General features: G+C 43.2%; 1 protein-coding gene across 1 annotated transcript; it reads right to left on the reverse strand.

Annotated features, from left to right (window-relative positions):
• Positions 1 to 2,330: 2,330 nt before the first annotated feature.
• Positions 2,331 to 12,104, reverse strand: LOC310835962 (protein SET-like). Its single transcript, XM_083720931.1, has 8 exons — positions 11,586 to 12,104; positions 8,600 to 8,657; positions 7,523 to 7,665; positions 6,876 to 6,979; positions 6,625 to 6,738; positions 4,529 to 4,699; positions 4,287 to 4,427; positions 2,331 to 3,167 (listed from the first exon to the last, which is right to left on the reverse strand). Exons 1-8 carry the CDS (start codon positions 11,656 to 11,658, stop codon positions 3,144 to 3,146), a joined length of 828 nt encoding a protein of 275 aa, XP_083577057.1. The 5' UTR covers positions 11,659 to 12,104; the 3' UTR covers positions 2,331 to 3,143.
• Positions 12,105 to 23,095: the final 10,991 nt, after the last annotated feature.

The raw sequence follows: 23,095 nt of genomic DNA on the forward strand, positions 1-23,095 counted from the left end.
AGTAATTTCTGGCATTCTAGTTGCCACGATTCTGGTTTAGAAAAGTTTCTGTATGGGTGGCCTGCCAAGGTCGAGGACGCTGCCTGTCCCACACATCCACTTCGGGCCCTGATCCCCCTCCAAGCCCCTGCTGCCCCTGAAAGCGGAGCACGCGGGACAACGGCACCAGCGGCAGTCCTGTTTTGCTCATGCATGACGCTGGGAGGAGCAGTGCAGTGCCGCCCTGGGTGCTTGGCAGGCTGGCCTCCCCTTTGCTCCCAGTCTTCCCTGCGTGAAGGTAGCATTTATTATTCCAAAAATGATACCTTCATCTGGTTGTAAAAATTAAAGATTATACCAGCAAGAATGAGTCTGAGTCTTTCTGAAAAAAAGTGATTCAAATAGTCTCTTACTAACTAGTGATTTAAATAGTGATTGTTATCAATTTGATTTAAATCAAATTCACCCTGCTCACCCAGCTTTGGCCTACCCTGTGATAGTCAATAAACCTGACAAAAATGAAATTTGTTGGTGGTTTGTCTTGTCCAGCCTCCTAGTGTTCAACCTATTCTGGAGCAGGTTACACTACCTTGGCCTAAAGGGATCAGGTTTGTAATCAGAGTGCTCTTGGATCTAGCATTGTCACTGGAGGACCAAGTGGCCTCCATGATTAGCAGCATTAAAAAAAACAAAACAAAAAACCCAGCTTATGCAAGGAAATTAATTGCAACTCTTATCTGGACAGATAGCCCCCAACACTTGCCTCTGCCAGAAACCCCACAAGAGTCCATTAATTTCCTCCCCCTGCAGTTATGTGTTTTCAAGAGACGTGGGAATACATTTTTAATGAGCAGCAAAGACCCGCCTCTCTAAAACAACACTTAATAAAAAACAGTGCCCCCCCTCCTTATCCCTCCTTTCTTGGCTTGGGTTCTGCCGGCTTCTTAGAGAGACAGCCAATGGCAACACACAAGAGTGCAGTTAGGATGAGTGAAAGCTAGGTTTCAGGGTTTTGCAAAGTGCACACTGAGAAATCTAAGACTGGGATGGGTTTTGGAAATGCATGTTTCAGGCAGGTGTGCTCTTCTGGTAAGAGCCACAATAGGCTGCATCATCCCTGCCTTGACTTTTCTACTGCATGCTACATGCAAGGGCACTTGGTTCCATTTTATAGCCGTTACACTGTAGCTTGGCTGGAGCTCACTCTAGGAGCCTACGGCTAAACAAAAGTATGGTCCAGTAGTGCTTAAAGAGTGATGGGCTAGGACCCAATAGATCAGAAGTCAAATCCCCATTCAGCCAAGAAATTTACTGGGTGAGCCTGGGCAGGCCACTCACTCTCAGTTTAAGATACCTCACAAGGATGTTGATGTAAGGCTAAAATGCTCAATCAAGAGTTATCTTAGGTCCACTATGAGTCAAGCTCAGCTCTCTGGCTTAGCCATCTTGTCAATTGAAAACAAAGTTGTTACTTAGTCATGTTACTTTTATCAATCTAAAGTCAGCTTTCGATACGGTCCCAAGACATGCATTGTGGCAAAAATTGGAAAAGACAAATATAGACCTCAGTCTATTATTTCTCATCAAAACATTATATTTGTTGTTGTTTAGTCGTGTCCGACTGTTTGACCCCATGGACCAGAGCACGCCAGGCACGCCTGTCTTCCACCGCCTCCCACAGTTTGGTCAGGCTCATGTTTGTAGCTTCGAGAACACTGTCCAACCATCTCGTCCTCTGTCGTCCCCTTCTCCTTGTGCCCTCCATCTTTCCCATCATCAGGGTCTTTTCAAGGGAGTCTTCTCTTCTCATGAGGTGGCCAAAGTATTGGAGTCTCAACTTCATGATCTGTCCTTCCAGTGAGCACTCAGGGCTGATTTCCTTAAGAATGGATACGTTTGATCTTCTTGCAGTCCACGGGACTCTCAAGAGTCTTCTCCAGCACCATAATGGCAAATGGAATTGATTTTGATGTGATTTCAAAATTTGCAGAGAAAAAAAGGTTTTAAGTGCTTATGCTCACAATGTTAAGTAAACAAACCAGAAAATAACACTTGCAACTGTATCTTATTTTTCCTTCTTTTAATAATTTCAAGGGGGGGGGGGGAGATGACAAAATGCTGCACTGGGTACCACCTGACCTTGCTATGCCTCTGCTCCAACCTTAACCCATGAAAGTGTAAGTCTGCTTGAGGGGCTTGTTTTCATTTTTAATGCACAACTGTTTTTTTGCAGTTTTCTTCCTTGGAACATATTTATTAGGCCAAAAGATTTTGAGCTTACATGTTGAGAAACCAAAGGGGTGGGGTCAGAAGCATCCTGCCCCCCCCCCCAGTGAAGAATAGAAGCCTCCTTGTGTACACGTTAAGTTTTATTGTAACAAAGCAACTTGTACACCTTTTAACATTTAAGCCTTCCTTTTCCCAGTCAAACAAAAAACAAAACGAAGAACAAAAGTATAACAGAGAATGTAAATTCAACATAAGATCCTACAGGTTCTGTTGATTCTCCATCAAGTGGTAGGGCTCAACTGTAACTAGGAGATTTTGTTTTTTAACTCATCTTTTTAACACACAAACGAGCATGCCAAATGAGCCTTGTTTTGTCAAAATGCCCATTTAACCCACCCTAACATCTGAAACCCAACCCTGCTTGCCGCCTTGTCTATAACTCCGTTTTTTAAAAATGAAAAAGCTAAAAGAATAAAAAAAGAGTAGACGACAGATACATGTTGGTAAATGCTAACTGTCCATATTCACATAGAGAGATAGTGTAATCTCTGAGCCCAATATACAGAGAAAGGAGGGAAAAGCTAGATTCTATGCACTACTACACAGGGGCCTAGCACTCTTCAGTTTCCAGCAAAATGAAGGGAGCAGAAGGCTTCTTTTCTTCCCCACAAAGCACAGTGTGTTGATTCCATTAACAGTTCTTTTGTTTTTGCTTCAAAACAGGAATAAAAAAAGGGTAGAAGGTAGATGTTTCATTTCCACGACATGTCGCTTGATATTTTCTCCAAAATTTATTTCTGAACCATAGTGAAGAGGAGGGGGGGGGAGGGAGAGAGACCTCAGGAGAACAAGGCAACAAAAAGGAGGGGGCAGGGAGGAATAGCAACTTGCTCCTAGGACTGGAAAGAGGGGTGGTGGTTGGAATCTGTCAGTGTTCAGTCATCTTCTCCTTCATCTTCCTGTTGAAATACAAAATTTACACATTGCTAAGTAATCATCACATTAATACAAACATCATACCACCCATTCTCTCCTTATTAATCACTATGTTGTTGCTTTTACAGGAGAGGCTCTACAATCTTCCTTTCTGCTCTACCTAGACATCACAAGGCAAGGTTGCTATTAATTTACAATGCTTGCTAAAGGGACTCTCACAATTATTTTTTTTGCGGTTCTGTTTTTACTTACTTTGTTTTATTCATTTACTTGTTTTCAGTGTTTTTTCCTGGGGGTACGCATACTCCTAAACATTTTCTGAATCTAGGTTTGGCCTCATTGAGCGGCAGTATTTCAATATGAGTAGGAAAATGAGAGTACCCCTAAACATTTTTTTAGAAAAAAGTACTGATTGTTTTTACCATGCAATCTTATGATGAAGGGTGGAATATAAATCTAATTCATAATTAAATATAAACAAAGAAACACAGCTGGGCACACTTCTGAGCAAACCTCCTATACTTTTAAAACACTGCTCTTCCACACCAAGAGATCCTCTCAATTACACAGCTACTTAACCCAAGTCGCTCAAAACTATGGCACACAAAGATTAGATGCATGCAGAGATAACAAAGTTGCCTGACACCAGGCAGAACACGCACACACCACTGCCACTTTGCCCTTAGCCACACCTGAAGTTGCTAGCTGTTAGGTAGCCCATAGCAAGGAACTATTGTCTCCACACAACAGGTAGGGAAAAGTTTCCAGTCAATTCTTGTGCCACAAATAGCGGGTAAACTAGTAAAAATCCTTCAAGTGCTTATAATATTTGCCATTCATAAAGTTACCATGAACACGCCCTTATTGAACTCAATACATGTATTCAGAACATGAGTCACACAAGCTTAAGAAATCATGGGGTGAATGAATCTCAACTCAAACCTGGCAAAGTTGCAACTTACAAGGTAAGTTGGTTAGAAAGTGGTACTGATATCACCAAGGATGCAGGTTTTATCCCTGTATGGGACAGCTGCACATTCCTGAAATGCAGGGGGTTAGACTAGATGATCCTCAGGGTCCTTTCTAATTCTACAATTCTATTAACAAGCCATTGCTAAATGGAAAATATCAATCATTCCAACCTCTCCTTCTCCCTCGTCATCATCTTCATCATCTTCACCCTCATCTTCGTCACCTTCCTCATCAATGTCCTCCAAGCCTCCTTCTTCCTCATCATCGTCATCTTCCTCTCCTTCACCTTCTTCATCATCCATATCAGGAACCTTATTCAAACAACAACAATATATGCTACTGTTAGCTTATTTGTCTTAAACCAGCCATAAACACCCTGCTAAATGGTGTAAACTCATTAGAAGACGCTTACCAAGTAGTACTGTAATGGGTTCGGCCAGATGTCATCTTTAATGACCTCTCCTAGTTCATCAGCACCAGCATCAGAATGGTCAGTGAACCAAGTGAAGAAACTCTCGGGTTCTTCATGCTGCCTCTTTCTGCTGGCCTTGTTCTGTGTCTGACTTGAACGCTTTGTCAGATCCTTTAACAAAACCCACACAGAGAAATCATAACTTTCTTTTGAAAATGAGTTTTTCCATCAAAAAAAGCATTCACTTTAACTTACGTGACTGCTATTTGTCATCTTTATTCAGAGACTACCAAGCCACTTACTGAATAGGATTGTGTGATAAGGAACATCAAACTGATTTTGATATCCCCATCAATTTCAGAAAAAAGTGGCCATTTGGAAAAACAAAGACTAAGGCACCTGAGACATAACAAACAATCTGGCCATTTTGAAGTAGTTCTACAAAGGTCACTTCTTCCACAGCACACACTTAAAAGCACTCATACCACTTCAACAGTCAAGGCTTCCATACGAAGAATGCTAAGAATTGTAGTTTGTTAAGGATATCCCAACTCTTAGCACCCTTAAACTATAGTTCCCTAGATTCTTTGGGGAAGTGGTATAAGGGCACTTTAAATTGTGTAGATGTGATGCAACACATTAACACAGTAGAGAATTCCAGAGTGAAGGAAACATAGCTTCTCATTAAGAATATCCCATGACCATCAGCTGTACTTTTACAACAGGGTCACATCCCCTTGTGAACAACCCAATCACAGCATTATTGGTTCTCTCCATTAAAATATTTGATGGGGGGAGGAATAAACCTACCAGATTTGCCCTTATTAATATGAATCTTCTGACAATTCTAGGCCAGACAAGTAGCAAAGGTCAAACAACTGAGTTACTAAAATTTGACATCCAACCCTCCTCAGGTCTCTTTATAAGAGTTACTCAGAACCAGTGTAGCACACTGGTTACAACACAACACTCAAATCCTCAATCAGCCATGAAACTGAATGGATGACATTAGGCCAGTCAGTTCTCAGAGTCTAATCTGCCTCACAAAGTTGTTGTGAGGACAGAAGGGAGGAACCATATATGCTACTCTGAGCAACCTGGAAGAGCAGAATAAAAAATGTATATAAATGGATAAACAAATTGAAGCAATTAGCTTTTAAGATTTGTATATGCTTGTCCCTTTTCCATCTCTCAGCAGTAGACTAATACCATGCTCTTTTATAGATTAACCATTTCCTTTCACACTATAAAAAGGGTTGCACTTAACTAAGTTCTACTCAGAGGAGACCCACTGAATGCTCATTAATTTCAATGGAACTACTCCAAGTATGACTAACACTGGCTACAACCCACAGATTGGTCTTCACGTGTATTATTTGCTTCATAAGGTTCTCATACCAATCTCAGGAGTAGCTTATGAATTTCACTTTGTGGGGTAGGAGAGCTAAAAAAATTCACACCTGGCAAACAATGTGCCCCTTTGATTTCAGAAAAGATATGGATAGGCGAGTCTAAAAAGACTGGGATACAAATATTTCATGGTCCTTTAGCAGCTATGGTAGGTCATTTACCGAAGTAATGTATTTAGCATTAACTCTGGAAGTGTATATTCTATTCTGACTGAACTAAGCCTCCTAGAGCTTTTTAGACTTGTCTACTCATGTACTATCTGAAACCAGAGGGGTGCATGGGTTGCCAGATGTGAAATACGGTATATTAGCATTGTTTTCAGCTCTGAAACACAGAACAACCTTAACTCCACAACAGAGGTACAATCATGCTTTGTTGCACCCATGTCTGGAGGAAACCATTCTAGCTAGAGAAGATAGTACAGGCAGCAACTGATTTGTGTGACTGTTATGTTCCAGACCACCCCCCTCCTTGTTGGCAGGGTCCATGTAAGGCTGCCCCATACTGCACCCCTCCTTTTGTGATTTTTTGGGTCAATTCTGTGTTTGGCATGTGTGCAGTTGTGCACATATTGGGCACACCAAAAACAGCCACTGCCTGTACTAGTGGCTAGAATCACGAATCACGCAGGGAAAACACTGTTTCAAAATAGACACTGATTTAAAGAAACACAAACAGCTACATACCTTCCCAGATTTCCATTTGATTTCACTTGATTTTGATGATGGGTCCCCACTCTCGTTCAGATGAAACTCTTTAGAGAGCATCTTGTTTTCAAAATATGGATTCTCATCAAAATACTGCAGTCAAGAGAACATAAAATGTAGCTACCATACCAAGGCATATGGATTTCAAAGCAAGGCCTCGGGGAGTTATCAGGCTGTTCTCTCAGCCATCCACATAGGTGGTAAGGAAGGTGCAGCACACCTTTACTTACAAAATCTATTCTGTAACCTGATTTGATGTCTTCGAACTCCGTCACCTCAACTCTGGTCAAATAATGAAGAGCTTCCTCATCTTCTTCTCCCAAAAGTGCAGATACTATCAAAATTACAAAAATTTCCATCCAAAGTTTGTTTTCCACATTCTTTAGCACCACCACCCTACTTAATTTTATTTTTTAAACTTACAGTTGTGCTCTTCTCCAAAATATATCTTGCTTCAGGGTTTTCAAACTATGTCCATAATAAGTTGTTACAGGCCATATGCACCAATCAACTAATACAACCTAATTTCTAATGAATTATTTCTGAACTACGTTTACAGACTATTGAGGGCTGAAGTTTAAGTGAATTGGGTTGCCTCCAGGAGCAACTCCTCCTCCCAACTTCTTCAGAGGTTCCACTGACAGAAGCCTTGCTGCCAACTCAACAACACTGCTCAATACAACCAAATAATTGAAATGAAACTAGTATTTAGGAATTTGAATCACAGACTTCACATTTGGGAAAGAGTACATCTAAGCTATTTTTTGATAGGCTGTCTTGTTGGGATAGGATATTGAATACTGGAAGTCACTTTACAAAATTATTACAAATAAGCTTATAAAATTAAGCTTTAAGAAAATATAGGACTTTAGCATACCTTGTGGGTGGTTGACAAATGTTGTTACCCAAAAGTTTGGGATTTTGGCGATCAATTCTGACCTCTTCTGAAAGAATGGTTGGCGGAGTTTGTTGTACTTCTGTTCTACTTTCAAAATTTCCTCACTGGCTTGTTCATTCAGTCTATATAGCAAAGACAATATACAAACACAGTGGGAAATCTGAGGTTTAAGGGAAGTATCAAAGCAGCATGGAATTCAACAGAAGATTTTTTAAATTAGAAGATTTAAACTGAAACCAACAGAACTGGGTCTTCAGTTGATGTGTTCAATGAAGTGTGGCATTTTTGGTTCAAACAAGCCACAACACTAAACACACAAGACAAATCTATCCTTACAGATCAGAACCAAATATCTGAATGGTGATGAAGTCAGTCCTAACTGTACAGTAGTACACATTCTCAGGTCAAAGACCGGCATTGAGAGTAAAGTACAGTATGCTACCATACTGCACAGCATTTCCCACATATAAATCTGTTTTAACTGTGGCTCTAAATTCTTTACTCACTAACTCAGAAAATTCAGCATTACAATGGCCCAATTTGCCTGTTTGATTGCTGACACTAGGTGTGCATAAAAGGAATAAAAAATAAAACAATTTAGTTTCCCATTGATTTATTTTTCAACCCCCTGCACTTTTGAAATACTTTTATAGCTTATGTAAAATCCACAGAAGAGAAGCAAGAAAGCATGCAATCAAGCTGACAGGCTGAAAGTTATGTAGTTTCAGTAGCTAGGCTGCATTTGTTGCTGCTGGTAGTGGGATTGGGGGGGAGGCATGTTTTTTCCCCTCATTGCACACCCATAGCCAGCATTTCTGATTAAGGAGCCTTGGGTCACATAATTTATGAACAACTTTGTCCAAAAGGTAAGAGCTTCTTATGGCTCCGAACAGTTTTCTTTTCATCTTTTTATTAAGAGATGAAACTGTCTAACCATGAAACAGACTTCAGATGTTACAAGCAATGCTGTTTTATGGAATATCTACATTATTATAATATATGTAGAGTAGTTTTAAGTGTATTCTAAAAAAACAGATACAAAGCCATCTGGGTTACCTGTCTATTTCATTCTGTACTTCATCAATATGTTCAATTGCTTCCTGTTGCTCTTTGTCTGGAAAAAAAGTGGCTCAAGTCAAATTCCAATTAGTAACACAATTCAATGTAAGTATCCATATTGTGGATGGATGACCTGAATGTTTCTCAATCTGCAGTGCTTTTGGACTGTGTATTCAGTTGCTCAAACTCCCCTTTCCTGAGGATATATTTTAACAAAGAAACATAGTATTTTCTTCCTTAAACTGCAATCCTTTGCACACTTAAAACAGGAAGTTAAGGGTTTTTGTTGTTTTTTTTTTAAAAAAGAAAATCCCGAGTATAAACTAGCATAATACTGTGCTGAAAAACTTTAATCCAAAATCTGGGCCCAAGTCTACAGGTAAAAAGAGCTGTTCTTGTCTATTCACAAGATATTTTTCAACATTATTGATGATGATGCCACTTTTTTTTTTAATCTTTATTGATTTTAAATATTAAATCCCTCCACCACAAAACAACAAGAAAACAAATCACCTCACATACAAAGAAATTTTTACATAGAAAATATGATTCTTCCGTATATTGTGACTTCCGTCATCCTCAATATGGTCCATCATTACTTTGTTGACTGCATAATTGCATATTTTTAAACTTACCGTTAATTGTCCATATTCTTGGTAGAATATTTTGTTGCAGAAGTTATTCAAGACATTTCAAAGATTTTATCTGAGAACAATGTTCTTTTAAATATATAAATCCCATTCTTTGTTAAACTCTTGGTTTGATTCCTGATTTTCCCTGTCATCTTTGCCAATTCTACATATTCAAATAACTTCACCTGCCATTCCAATTTAGTTGTTTTATCTCCCGCCCACCATCTAGCTACTAATATTCTCACTGCAGTAGTTGCATACATCTTTCTTAATTCTTTTGGCATATCTGCAGCAATAATACCTAAAAAAGGCTTCCGGCTTTTTAATGACAGTTAATTTGAACATTTTTTTAAAAGCTCATAGTTTCCCAACAGTTTTTTAAAAATCTTTTTACATTTCCACATGTGGTACATTGTTCCCTCTGATTCTTTACATCTCCAGCAAAGATTTGAGCTGGTTTTATACATTGTCACCAGCTTACTTGGCATAATGTACAATCAGCAGAACATCGCCATGTAGTTTTCTTTTAACGTATAGCAAGCCGTAAACTTTGTCCTTTTTCCAAAGCTTTTCCCAAGATGCCATCTAAATATTATAACCAAAGTCTTTAGACCACTGAATTGTCACAGATTTAACCACCTCCTCTAGCACTTCCCAATCCAGTAAGAGTCTATACATTTTGGAGAGTAATTTAGCCTTACTTCTTATTATGTGGTTCAAAAAACCTCTATGGACTTTGTCTTTATCCTAACACAAATAAGCATGCCACCCAAACCTGTTGCCAAATCCCTCCAGATCAAGATATTGCCACTATTTTAGCTTTCTTGCTCCAGTAAAACATATTTTGCTTGTTCTAAAATTTCTCAACTTGCCAGTCACGCTCATCTAAAAGACAGTATAGTAAGCTTTAAGACCATTCAGGGCACTTTAAATAGATCCAAAAGCTTATTCAACTATACAACTGACCAGTTTAACTTAACTGAAAAACTATATATAACATACTTGGGAACACATTGATTTCCTGGATTACTATTTTTTATGAAATAAAACACAGAGTTGAGTAGGTGAGCATGCTTTAGGTTAACAGAAAGGCAGTGTGAAGCAGCTATTAAAAAAGGCAGGATCCCACAAACCTAGACAGAAAAGTTTTCTAGGAGGATCCCCCACGCCCACTTCACCTATGGCCTAGCTAAGGCTGCAATTCCATACAATTTACTTGGGACCAAGTTTTAATTTTGAACGACCTACTCATCTGTACTGTACAACGTGTCTCACTCACGTGCAATTGAAGGCAACTGAAGCACAATCACCTTGCAGTTCATCCCTCCAGGTTTTTTTTTTATTATTATTTAAGGCGGGTAAAAATGAAGGCGGAAGAAACACGTGCGCAGAGCCGGACGCTGGGAACTCTCTTGTAGGCTGGTCTCTGCCATCCAACGGGGGGGGGGGGCTACAAGCAGCGCGACTTAAGGGGGGGAGCGCTTCTCTCCAATACATGGAAAACTATAGTCACTTTAAAAACCAAACACCGTGTTTTTTTTTAAGCTGCAGCAACTGGAAATCTAAGTGTATTTTTATTATTTTGTTAGAGAGGATTAAGTCAGAATAACAGATTGCGCTGCAAAAAGTTACAAAGAGATTTAGTCGAGGAAGCCACGCCACAGCCGCACGTGGTAGTGGTGGAATTAGCGATCCACATAATAATAATAGTAATTTATTTGTACCCTGCCCATCTGGCTGCCCCAGCCACTCTGGGCGGCCTCCAAAAACATGAATGTAGGAAGCACAGGAGCTTCCCTCCCCCCCCCCCCCAAAAAGCGCTACTACCCTCCAAAATGCAAAAGCTGCTGTAACCTGAAGCCATGCCGCGCAGAAAAGCCAATCATGGCGGGCAAGCAAAAAGGGGGCCGGGGAACAGAGTTCCCGAGGAGTCCGCGAGGATGTGGAGAGAAAAAGACTGAGGTAAAGGGAACGAAAAATGAGGCCTCTTACTGCAGCTGCCGCTGCTGCAAGAGAAACGAGAAAAGTAAAGGAACGAAGGGAGAACAAGCGAGCAAGTGTCCATCGCGTGGAAGACAAAAGAATTTTAACATGGTCTCTTTTTCCTTGCTTGGCTGTAGCCGCCGCGTCCTACACATCCGGCCCACACGAGCGAGCCCCCCCCCCCCCGCAGCTCCAAAGCGTTCTTCCCCTTCCCGCCTCCTGTGGTGGCTGCCACTGCTGTTTCTGGAGAAGATGGCGGCTGCGGAGGTGCAAAAGAACCTGAATGTCTTTCGCGCTTCACTCCCGCCCGCAGGGCACCGCCCACCATTTCCACGTTCCACACAAACCCCCGTTTTCGGCCTTTGTACCTGAGATTTCGTCGGTCCCGTCGTGGTTGGAGTTGAGCTCCTTCTGGCTGACTTTGGCCGCCGGCGCCGACATGTTGGGAAAGAGAAGCGGGGAAAGCGAGAGGCAGGCAGACACGGACGTGAGGCTGAACAAGCGGAGGAGCCTCACCTCACACCGGGCTTAGCTCAACCCGCTGCTCCTACTCCTCCTGGCTCTTCCCTCGCGTGTGAGAAAACGGGGTGGCGGCGGCAGAACCTGAGGGCCCCTCAAGCTAAGTCCACACAGCGAGAGCTCCCTCCTGCTTTTGGTGAGGGAAGAGCAAGCTCTGCGCAGGCGCAAAAAAACCCTTTTTTCTCCTCCCTCCCTCCCCCTCCCTTTCTCCTTTCCCGCGGCCACCAGAGGTGTAGACCTTTTTCCCGCCCCGTCGTCTACTTCCTGTGTGAGCGTGCGCAAGAAGCCGCGCAAGCGTACAAGCGTCCCTAAAGAAAACGGGTGCGTTGGCTGCAGAAGCTGCCCATCGAGGAAAGGAGAAAATGGAGTTACTGCATAGGTGTCGAAAAGGGCGTAAGCATTTAACTTCCTCCTCCCATGGGGTAGCTAGAGTTCTTCCCGCGCGTGCTAATTGGTCGCCATGGCTGTGGGTCTATGAACTAATATTTACGGCTTTCAATGGGAATATGCTATCGGAGGAGAAGCGAAAGTAGGATGGGACACACACACCACGCGCCTGCGCGGACGCATTACCAAAAGCACTAAAGGGCAGGCTGGTGCTCGCAGCCCCTCGCTTTTCAAGAAATTTTCCCAATAATGTAATTGGGGCTTTACCAAATAAAATAGGAAAAAGGTAAAAGGCGGATCTAGACGGATCCTCGTGAATTCATATGATTTTTTCATTCAAATTAAATAAAGCCACCATGATACTGTAGACCATGTCTTACTCTGTAGACAGCATCAAAAAAATCATGCACCCACTATTTTGTGGGGCCGCAGGGGCGCAAAAACATGGTTAAAAAACATGGATTCTCATGATTTTTGCACTAGATCAGCCCAAAGTCACCATCAGATCAAACATCATGGCCATGGGCACAGCATGCAACACAAAAATCATGGATCCATGGCTTCCTGGCCGTACCGTGGCCCAAAAACGTGGTTTTGAAGCACGGATCCTCATGGATCCTCACGCTTTTGGCATTGGGCTACACCTAAATCACCATCAAATCACACATGTCCAGGGGCACAGCCTGCACCACAAAAAACTCAGATCCACGGCTTCCTGGTCATACCGTGGCCCAAAAACGTGGTTTTGAAGCAAGGATCCTCATGGATCCTCACACTTTTTGCACTGGGCCACCCCTAAATCACCGTCAAATCACACATAATGTCCAGGGGCACAGCCTGCACCACAAGAAGCCAGTATCCACGACTTCCTGGCAACGCCATGGCCCAAAAACATGGTTTTGAAGCACGTATCCTCATGCATCCTCATGCTTTTTGCATTGGGACAACCCAAGGTAAAAGGTAAAGGTAAAGGTACCCCTGCCCGTACGGGCCAGTCTTGACAGACTCTGGGGTTGTGCGCCCATCTCACTTAAGAGGCCAGGGGCCAGCGCTGTCCGAAGACACTTCCGGGTCACGTGGCCAGCGTGACATCGCTGCTCTGGCGAGCCAGAGCCGCACACGGAAACGCCGTTTACCTTCCCGCTGGTAAGCGGTCCCTATTTATCTACTTGCACCTGGAGGTGCTTTCGAACTGCTAGGTTGGCAGGCGCTGGGACCGAGCAACAGGAGCGCACCCCGCCGCAGGGATTCGAACCGCCGACCTTTCGATCGGCAAGTCCTAGGTGCTGAGGCTTTAACCCACAGCGCCACCTGCGTCCCAAACTCACCGTCAAATCACACATCATGTCCAGGGGCACAGCCTGCACCACAAAAATCATGAGTTGCACTACAAAAATCACAGAAATGCCCTTACATACACTATTAATGTCACCACTGGAACATTACATTGGGTAATAATTTTTTACTTTTTGAATGTTGTCTAGATTTCTACAACTGATTTAGGGTATTTTTGCACTGCTGAATCAGGAAATGTCATCCGGTTCTCTCCATCAGGTCAGGTTTTTGTGTTATGTTGATTTGAAAAAAATCAGATCTTGTGACAAAATCGATTACATTTTTGTGGCATTATCAGCTGATTTTTGTCAACACATATCATCCTAAATATGTTTTTAAGAGAAAAAAAATGTTTTCCCAACAACGTATATTGATTACCTGATAGAAACATCGATTACTGTAAACTGAATGGTGGGCATTGATAAAGGTAAGTGTGGAGAGAATCAGAACTTACAGGGTTAAGAAGTTCTGAGTGACGTCTCACATTCCTGAGGCGTGGCCAGTTTTCACAGAAGGGAGTGTTCTTTCTCTGTGTGTTCAGTGTTTGTTCTTCCGTTCTCTGACGGTGAACAGCAAGATGTCAGCGCGTTCACCGGGTCTGATCTATGTCTGATTTATGTTGTTTTTCTACACGATTAAAGACTGAGAAAAGATAAGCTAGAACGCTTGTCTGCAGCCTGATTTATCACACACGCACCGGATCAGTTTTCTACGCTGCGTTAACTCTGCTACAAGTAGCTGACGGTAACCAGAGCTGCGCAAGGAAGTGTGCCGGGCTCCAAAAGGCCACACAATAGCCATAAATTTCGCCATATAAGTACATGTAAATTGCATGTTGCTTCACCATTTTTCAAACTTCAGGGCTTGAACTTCCGTTTCTTGGAACTCCTGGAATGCTCAGCGGCAGGGAGGTCTCTCTTCAGAGTCCAACAGTAGTCAGCCATCATGACTGCGTCCCAGTGACCCTGATACCTGGTCTCCATCTCTTTCATGTCCTCATGGAATCTCTCCCCCTGCTCGTCACTCATTGAACCCAGGTTCTCAGGAAACCAGTCCATATGTGAAAATAGGTAGTGCATCTTGACGCTCATGTTGCAGCCCAGGTTTCTGAAAGCAGTCAGCATGCTGTTGACAAGTTCTGCGTAGTTTCTGGCTTTATTGTTGCCAAGAAAGTTCTTCACTACCAGAACAAATGCCTTCCACGCTTCCAGTTCCACTTCGTTCATTGAGTTTCCAAACTCTGGATCTCTGATGTGCTGACGGATCTGAGGACCGTCAAAGATGCCAGCTTTCAACTTCTTCATGCTCAATCCTGGAAAAGCTTGGCACAAGTAAGTGAAGCAGTCACCATCCTTGTCCAGAGCCTTGGTGAACTGCTTGATTAAGCCGGGCTTGATGTGCAGCGGTGGGAAGAGTATTCTGTCTCTGTCCACCAGGGGGTCGTTGATGACGTTCCTTTCTTTGCAAGACACCAATTCCTCCTGCACAGGCCAGTCCTTTTTCGTGTAATGCTGAGCACGGTCCTTACTATCCCACATGCACAGAAAACATGGGTACTTGGTGAAACCAGACTGTTGTCCCAACAAAAAGTTCACCATCTTCAGGTCAACACAAATAAACCACTTATGCTGATCATAACCAATTTTCTCCAGCACATACTTCACCGCTTCATAGTTCTCCTTCAGTGTACTCGAGTGAGCCAGGGGTATAGAGGCAAACTGGTTGCCGTTGTGTAGCAGAACACATTTCAGTGATCGCTTGCTGCTGTCAATGAACAGTCTCCAATCTTTGGGTTCGTACTGTGGCACTCCAAGCTTGAGCAGAAGCTGCGCAATATCTGCACAGTACACCAAGTCCTTCTCTTCCGAGAAAAAACGGAGGTACTCTTGATACCTGTTGCGGAAGAAGCTGATGCGAGCACTGTCAGAGAGGAGGTTTTTTTCCTTCAATCTGGATGCCAACAGTTTGGCAGAGTCCTTTGACAAGCTGAGGTCGCGAAGTAGATCATTCAACTCCTTTTGGGAAAATGGATGTGGAGCATCATCTTCAAGAACCACTTCTTCTTCTTCATGTCCTTCAACATTGGAGGCATCTTCGTCACTAATGTCAGGAAGTTCTCCGAAGATAGGCACTGGAATTTCATCACAATGAGCTACAGGATGACGTGCTGATTGAAGATCAGGATACTTGAGGCTGCTCCGGTTCTTTCTGTTGATCCCAGCCGCACCAATTTATGGAAGATTTCGAGGTTTTATGACTTCAAACTGATCCCTTTTCGACATAATCACCCAGAACTATCGGACCTGAATACTTCTTGTCATTAAAATAATCATTTCCAAAAAAAACCCACAATTCTTCGACATGGCATTTTACCCCCACCAACTTCTTCTAAAGTGCTCCACACAAGCGTTCATGTGCACAAAAACGTAAAAAAAGACATGTGGCCATAGCTCAAAAACTTGACCTGATTGAGGAAAACCGATGTGATTTTTGGATTCAGCGCATCAGATTCGTCCTAAATCAACTGAAAAAACGCAGACAACAAATTTGTTGTTGACCAGTGTTAGAGGCGATAGGAGAATATATGACTACCGTATTTTTTGCTCTATAGGACACACTGTTTACCCTCCAAAAATTAAGGGGAAATGTGTGTGTGTCCTATGGAGCGAATGCAGGGTTCTTGGCTTCAGCGATAGCAACGCGAAGCCTCTGAAGCGCAGAGGGAGCGCTCCCTCCTTGCTCCTGAGGCTATGCGTTGCTTTCGCTGAAGCCTGGAGAGCGAGAGGGGTCGGTGCTTCGCTGGAGAGGCTGTTGGAAATTCAAGCCCTTCTCATGAGAAGCTGGCAGCAGTCCAGGCACCCGGCTTGATTCCCTGTTGACCTCCCTGGCTGCATTCCCCAGCAGACGCAGGCAAGGTCTCAATCGGCAATTCTTCTCAAACGTGAGAAGAACACACCCCTCTTTCCTGCCCCCCCCCCCCCGGGCAGGGGAAAGAGATAGACAGAAACGTATTTACATGCTTTTATTTCTGTCTTTGCAGCGTTACAAAAAACATGACTGCTCTCTTCAAATTCCAGCAGTGTTGTGACTAAAACTTCCTGTACATCCTGTACAGCTCATATTACACTCTGAGGTAATTCCGGTGTTGCGCACTGTGAAAAGACTGCCCCTCTGTTTCCCACAGCAGTCCCAACATTCCCATCATGTTTACACTTCAAGCTAGGACTTTGCAGCTGCATTGCTTCATTATCGTAACATACTCCCCCATAAGAATCAATGTGCGCTGCGAACATAGCTTGATCCAGAGAAGAAAACGAACAGTTGTTATACATATAACACTCCCCTGTCGTTTCAGTTCCACCCTTGGAACTACCCGCCACTGGTTTCCCCAGTGTACCTCTCTGGTTGTCTGACTTCCAAGGAATGAGTGCATCTGCATTACCTTGGCTAGGGAATGTAGTGTTACGCTTAGCAACTCTCTGTTGTGTCTTTGTCTCTGACTTAGACACAGCTTCAACCTGTCTTGAGTTGTTAACAATAGTAACACATGCAACAGCTGAGTTAGCAAACTCTTTTGAATACCTCTTGGGTGATACACCCTTTGTAACTCTCTCGGACCTGCGTATGAGGTGCTGATCCTCTCTGCTCACTGGTTCAGTCTCAGGACTCTTTGGAGAACCAGTTCCAACAGTAAACAGTGGTTCGTCCTCCACCTGTGAAGGTCTAGCCATTGTGTGAGAGTTCCTCTCAATGACTGTCAACTGAGCTCCTTGAGCTATCACTGTCACTCTCAGTACCACTGTAGTCAGTAAAATCATCATCATCATCTGAATTGTCCTCAGTGGGAAATGTGTGAACAATTACTCTCTCCTGTTCAGGAGCACTCTCTAGAAATTTTGTGAGAATCACCTGACCAGATTCAGACAAAATTACTCTTTGGAGACCCTTTTCATAACCCACAAAAATGCCTTTGGCATTCTTTACTCCACCTGGAGCTTCAGTCCTGACTTGGGACCCAAAAACCTTAAAATGGGCTACAGAAGGTTTTCTGTGAAATAGCTTTTCAAAAGGAGAACATCCCAAACCTTTTGAAACCTTTCTCAACCACGTGTAACAAAAACACAATAGCCCAAAAATGTGAACTCAGCAATTGCGCCTTCATCCCTTTTTGCAATTCTTTGTTCACTTGCACACAGACACTTTTGTTCCATGCTCCTGCAGAAATAGCAGTCTTGTGCCTTATCCCTTTCTTATCCAGGAAATCCTGAAAATCCTGTAAAAGAAAAACTGGCTTTTCATCTGTGAAAAGACAATCAATGTTAGCATCATGAACATTTTTACCCTTGTCACAAAACTCTTTAAACCTTTCTAAGGCTTCTTGTGGTTTCTGCAATATGTATATCCACACATAATGAGTGAAATAATCCACACACACAAGATAATATCTTGCATTGCCTCTAGATGGGGCTAGAGGACCAATCACATCAGCATACACTCGCTGAAATGCACTGTTAACTTTGGTCGCCTTCCGGACGTTTCTCGCCATACCTGCAAGAGAAATCATGTTAGATTCAGATGCATTACACTTTATGCAATCACTTTGATCAAAAGTCAACAAATACAGTCCATCTTTCTCTTTGGCAGAAAGATACAGCTCTCCATCTTTGTAAATTTTGCAGCTTTCTCTATCATAGGACAAAGTCAGTCCTTTCTTTGTGATCTGTGAAACACTCAGCAGATTGAACTTTAAATCAGGAACCAAATACACATTGTTAATAGTCAAGTTCAGACTTTCAAGATACACAGTTCCAAATCCGGTTGCTTCCAGCTCCTGGCCATTGGCCTGTTTCACAATGAAGCTTTGCTTCTTAAACATTGAAAACAGTCCTTAATGCGACGTCATGTGTTGCGTGCAGCCCGTGTCAAGAACAAAAACGTTCTCCATTGAAAATGCGGCTTTTGTTGACAGCAATGCCTTTGCAGGTTTCATCTGGGACTTGGTACAACTTTTGCCTGATGCCTCAGGCTTTGCAGAGCTCCCCTTTGCTCCTTTCTGTTGACGTGGCTTCTTACAATTCCGCTGAAGATGCCCAGTCTGTCCACAATTGAAACAACGGACAACGTTCAAAGCAACAGCCTGTTCTTCACTTGCACTAGCAGTGGGGGTGTCAGAACTCCGAGCTTCTCTCCCCCTGTCTTTGACATCTATTGCAGCAAGTCTGTCTCTTTCATTCAGAATCACGGCACAAATTCTCTCCGCCGTTAGATCTCTGGCTGGTAGAGAACCCAGCTGACTTGCGACCGTTTTATAAGTCCGATTAAGGCTGTTAATAATCATGAAACAGAAGATCTCTTCCTGTAGAGGAAAATTGCGTTGCGCCATCTGCTGGCGTAAGAATTTCATCTCTGTCAGATGCGCTTGTACATCTCCATCAGGCGCTAGCCTAAGTTTGGTCAGCTTTTCAAAATGCAGCAACGCTGAAGAACCAGCATCTCTTTGATGTATTCTACGCAGCGTTTGCCAGATCTCTTGCGCGTATTCCAAATCCCCAATATGCACAAGTTGATCATCCGAGACACACAGAATTATTGCTGTCCTGGCTCTCACATTCTGTGAATTCCAACCTGGTGTTGGTGCAGGAGGGATGGGGTTATCAATCACCCCAAAAATCCTCTGATTCTGAAGCAGGGCTTTCATCTTTACAGACCATGAGGCACAATTGTCATTAGTCAGTGGAGGTGGGTAAGGTAAGCCTCCCCCCTTCTTGGTATCCATTTTTGAATCCAAGTCTGAGCTCTCACTCTCGAGCCTTCTAAAATCCAATAGTTGGCTGTTTACTTTTTGCACCTGGCAGCTAAACGCTGGCTGCTTTGGAAAGTCCCTCCAAGAGCAGTGAGATAGCAGTAAAAACAAACGTTGTTTTCTTGCCTCTCACAGTCCCAGCCTCACTTCCGTGTTGGCTGGTAACTTTCCACGTTCTTTTCAAGCTAACTGGCTCAGAGGTAGCTGGAAAGCATACTCGTCTCGTTGCTTAGCAACTGGACTTGCCTGACCGGCTTATCAGTCCTAAGAATGCGAGGAATGTGGCTGTCTCTCAGTGCTGTTTTTCTTTATCCAAAAAAAAAACAACAGCTTTTGTGAACCAGAGAAGTTTCAATCTGCGTTCGCTTTTAGCCATAAATCAGCATACCTTGGGGGTTCTGTTGCTCCTTGCTTATCAGCAAAAACGTCTGCACCGGTGTTCAGCTGTTCATTGTAGCCTCCATCCGCACACTACCACAAACTCCTTTATCTCCTTGCAGAGGATGAAGTACGATCCATCAACCTATTTAGCTGCTTTCATGGATCGATGCCATTTGCTCGTTGCTACCATATGTTGGAAATTCAAGCCCTTCTCATGAGAAGCTGGCAGCAGTCCAGGCACCCGGCTTGATTCCCTGTTGACCTCCCTGGCTGCATTCCCCAGCAGACGCAGGCAAGGTCTCAATCGGAAATTCTTCTCAAACGTGAGAAGAACACACCCCTCTTTCCTGCCCCCCCCCCCCGGGCAGGGGAAAGAGATAGACAGAAACATATTTACATGCTTTTATTTCTGTCTTTGCAGTGTTACAAAAAACATGACTGCTCTCTTCAAATTCCAGCAGTGTTGTGACTAAAACTTCCTGCACATCCTGTACAGCTCATATTACACTCTGAGGTAATTCCGGTGTTGCACACTGTGAAATGACTGCCCCTCTGTTTCCCACAGCAGTCCCAACATTCCCATCATGTTTACACTTCAAGCTAGGACTTTGCAGCTGCATTGCTTCATTATCGTAACAGAGGCACTGCACAGTTTTTCCTCTCTGCGCAGTGCCCCTTCAGCGAAGCGGGAGGAGAAATGGAAGGGGCTCTGTTTTTCCTCCCGCTTCGCTGAAGGGGCGCTGAGTGGAGATGGGGAGAATTCCCCCCCCCCCTGTTCTCCCCCTCCTATGGTCCGGTGTGTCCTATAGTCCCGTGCATCCTATAAAGCGGAAAATATGGTATATATTGTACCAGGATATGGTTCATGTTCAAGAACAGATCAAATACATGCCAAAGTATTAAAGAGGAGAAAAAAATATGAAACTGCTTACATACGGTCAACTAGTATCCAGATTCAAGAAAGACTGTATGGCAAACATTTAAATCAGTGAAAAGACAGAATTTGAGTCCACCAAGCTCGAACAAGCAAAACCTTATATGACAAAATATAAGGCTGGGAGTTTGTTAAGAGGGAGATAGTAAAAGCACAACTTCAGGCAATACCAATGAGACGGAAACATGGAAGGTGCCTAAAGAAGCCAGGGTGGCTATCTAAAGAACTTTTAACTGAGTTAAGATTTAAAAAGGATGTGTACAAAAAATGGAAAAGGGGGGAAACCACCAAAGAGGAATTCAAACAAATAGCCAGCACGTGTAGACACAAAGTCAGAAAAGCTAAAGCACAGAATGAACTCAGGCTTGCTAGAGAGGTTAAAAGCAACAAAAAAGGCTTTTATGGGTATGTTCGTAGCAAAAGGAAGAACAAAGAAACAGTGGGGTCACTCAGAGGAGAAGATGGTGAAATGCAAATAGGGGACACAGAAAGGGCTGAACTCCTCAATGCCTTCTTTGCCTCAGTCTTCTCCGATAAAGGAAACAATGCCCAACCTGAAGACTTTGGAGCAAATGATTCAGCAGAGGAAACACAGCCCAGAATAACTAAGGAGATAGTACAAGAATACTTGGCTAGTCTAGATGTATTCAAGTCTCCAGGGCCAGATGAACTGCATCCAAGAGTATTAAAAGAACTGGCAGATGTGATCTCAGAACCACTGGCAGTCATCTTTGAGAATTCCTGGAGAACAGGCGAAGTCCCGGCAGACTGGAGGAGGGCAAATGATGTCCCTATTTTCAAAAAGGGGAAAAGAGAGGACCCAAATAATTACCGCCCAGTCAGTCTGACATCAATACCAGGGAAGATTCTGGAGCAGATCATTAAGCAAACAGTCTGTGAGCACCTAGAAAGGAAAGCTGTGATCACCAATAGTCAGCATGGATTTCTGAAAAATAAGTCATGTCAGACTAACAAATGATCAAATTTGCAGATGACACTAAACTGGGAGGGGTGGCTAACACCCCAGAGGACAGGATCACACTTCAAAACGACCTTGACAGATTAGAGAACTGGGCCAAAACAAACAAGATGAATTTTAACAGGGAGAAATGTAAAGTATTGCACTTGGGCAAAAAAAATGAGAGGCACAAATACAAGATGGGTGACACCTGGCTTGAGAGCAGTACATGTGAAAAGGATCTAGGAGTCTTGGTTGACCACAAACTTGACATGAGCCAACAGTGTGACGCGGCAGCTAAAAAAGCCAATGCAATTCTGGGCTGCATCAATAGGAGTATAGCATCTAGATCAAGGGAAGTAATAGTGCCACTGTATTCTGCTCTGGTCAGACCTCACCTGGAGTACTGTGTCCAGTTCTGGGCACCACAGTTCAAGAAGGACACTGACAAACTGGAACGTGTCCAGAGGAGGGCAACCAAAATGGTCAAAGGCCTGGAAACGATGCCTTATGAGGAACGGCTAAGGGAGCTGGGCATGTTTAGCCTGGAGAAGAGGAGGTTAAGGGGTGATATGATAGCCATGTTCAAATATATAAAAGGATGTCACATAGAGGAGGGAGAAAGGTTGTTTTCTGCTGCTCCAGAGAAGCGGACACGGAGCAATGGATCCAAACTACAAGAAAGAAGATTCCACCTAAACATTAGGAAGAACTTCCTGACAGTAAGAGCTGTTCGACAGTGGAATTTGCTGCCAAGGAGCGTGGTGGAGTCTCCTTCTTTGGAGGTCTTTAAGCAGAGGCTTGACAACCATATGTCAGGAGTGCTCTGGTGGTGTTTCCTGCTTGGCAGGGGATTGGACTCGATGGCCCTTGTGGTCTCTTCCAACTCTATAATTCTATGATTCTAAAATGGATGCAAAAATTTTAAGAGCAGTTCACAGTGGAACAATGAGAACAATTATGAATAAAGGAATAAAATTTACTGCAAGTTAAGCACTAAAACAAAATTGGTACAGTGAAACCTCGGGTTGCAGACATAACCCGTGACTGAGGCATGTCCGCAACCCACAGCGTTCGCATCCTGAAGCGCCATGTCTGCACAGGCGCCTGCGCAATTTGGCGCTTCTGCGCATGTGAAAGCGGCGAAACCTGGAAGTAACCCGTTCCAGTACTTCCAGGTTTCCCGCGGTCCGCAACCCAAAAACACATAACCTGAAGCGGCCGTAACATGAGGTATGACTGTACAAAAATGTTCTTTCAATGGTATATAACTTTGAAAAATATACAGAATATGAATAATGCAATGAATGGACATTGCTGGAAATGTGATAGACCTTAAGGAATCTTCTTCCATTTATGGTGGACCTGTGAAAAGACCAAAATGTTTTGGAGGAAAGTTCATTTCGAAATGAAAAAATGTAAAAAAAACAAACCCTAAATTTGCATTGGACCCCCAAACTATGCTGTTGGGAATGACTCCTTCAGCTACTGTATTGTGAAATCGTCAGTGGAACTATTTAGTTATATGACCACAGCAGTCAGAGTGGTGTTGGCTAACATA

This window comes from Podarcis gaigeae (genome assembly GCF_964106915.1).
Source record: "Podarcis gaigeae genome assembly, chromosome: W".
Lineage (NCBI taxonomy): Eukaryota > Metazoa > Chordata > Lepidosauria > Squamata > Lacertidae > Podarcis > Podarcis gaigeae.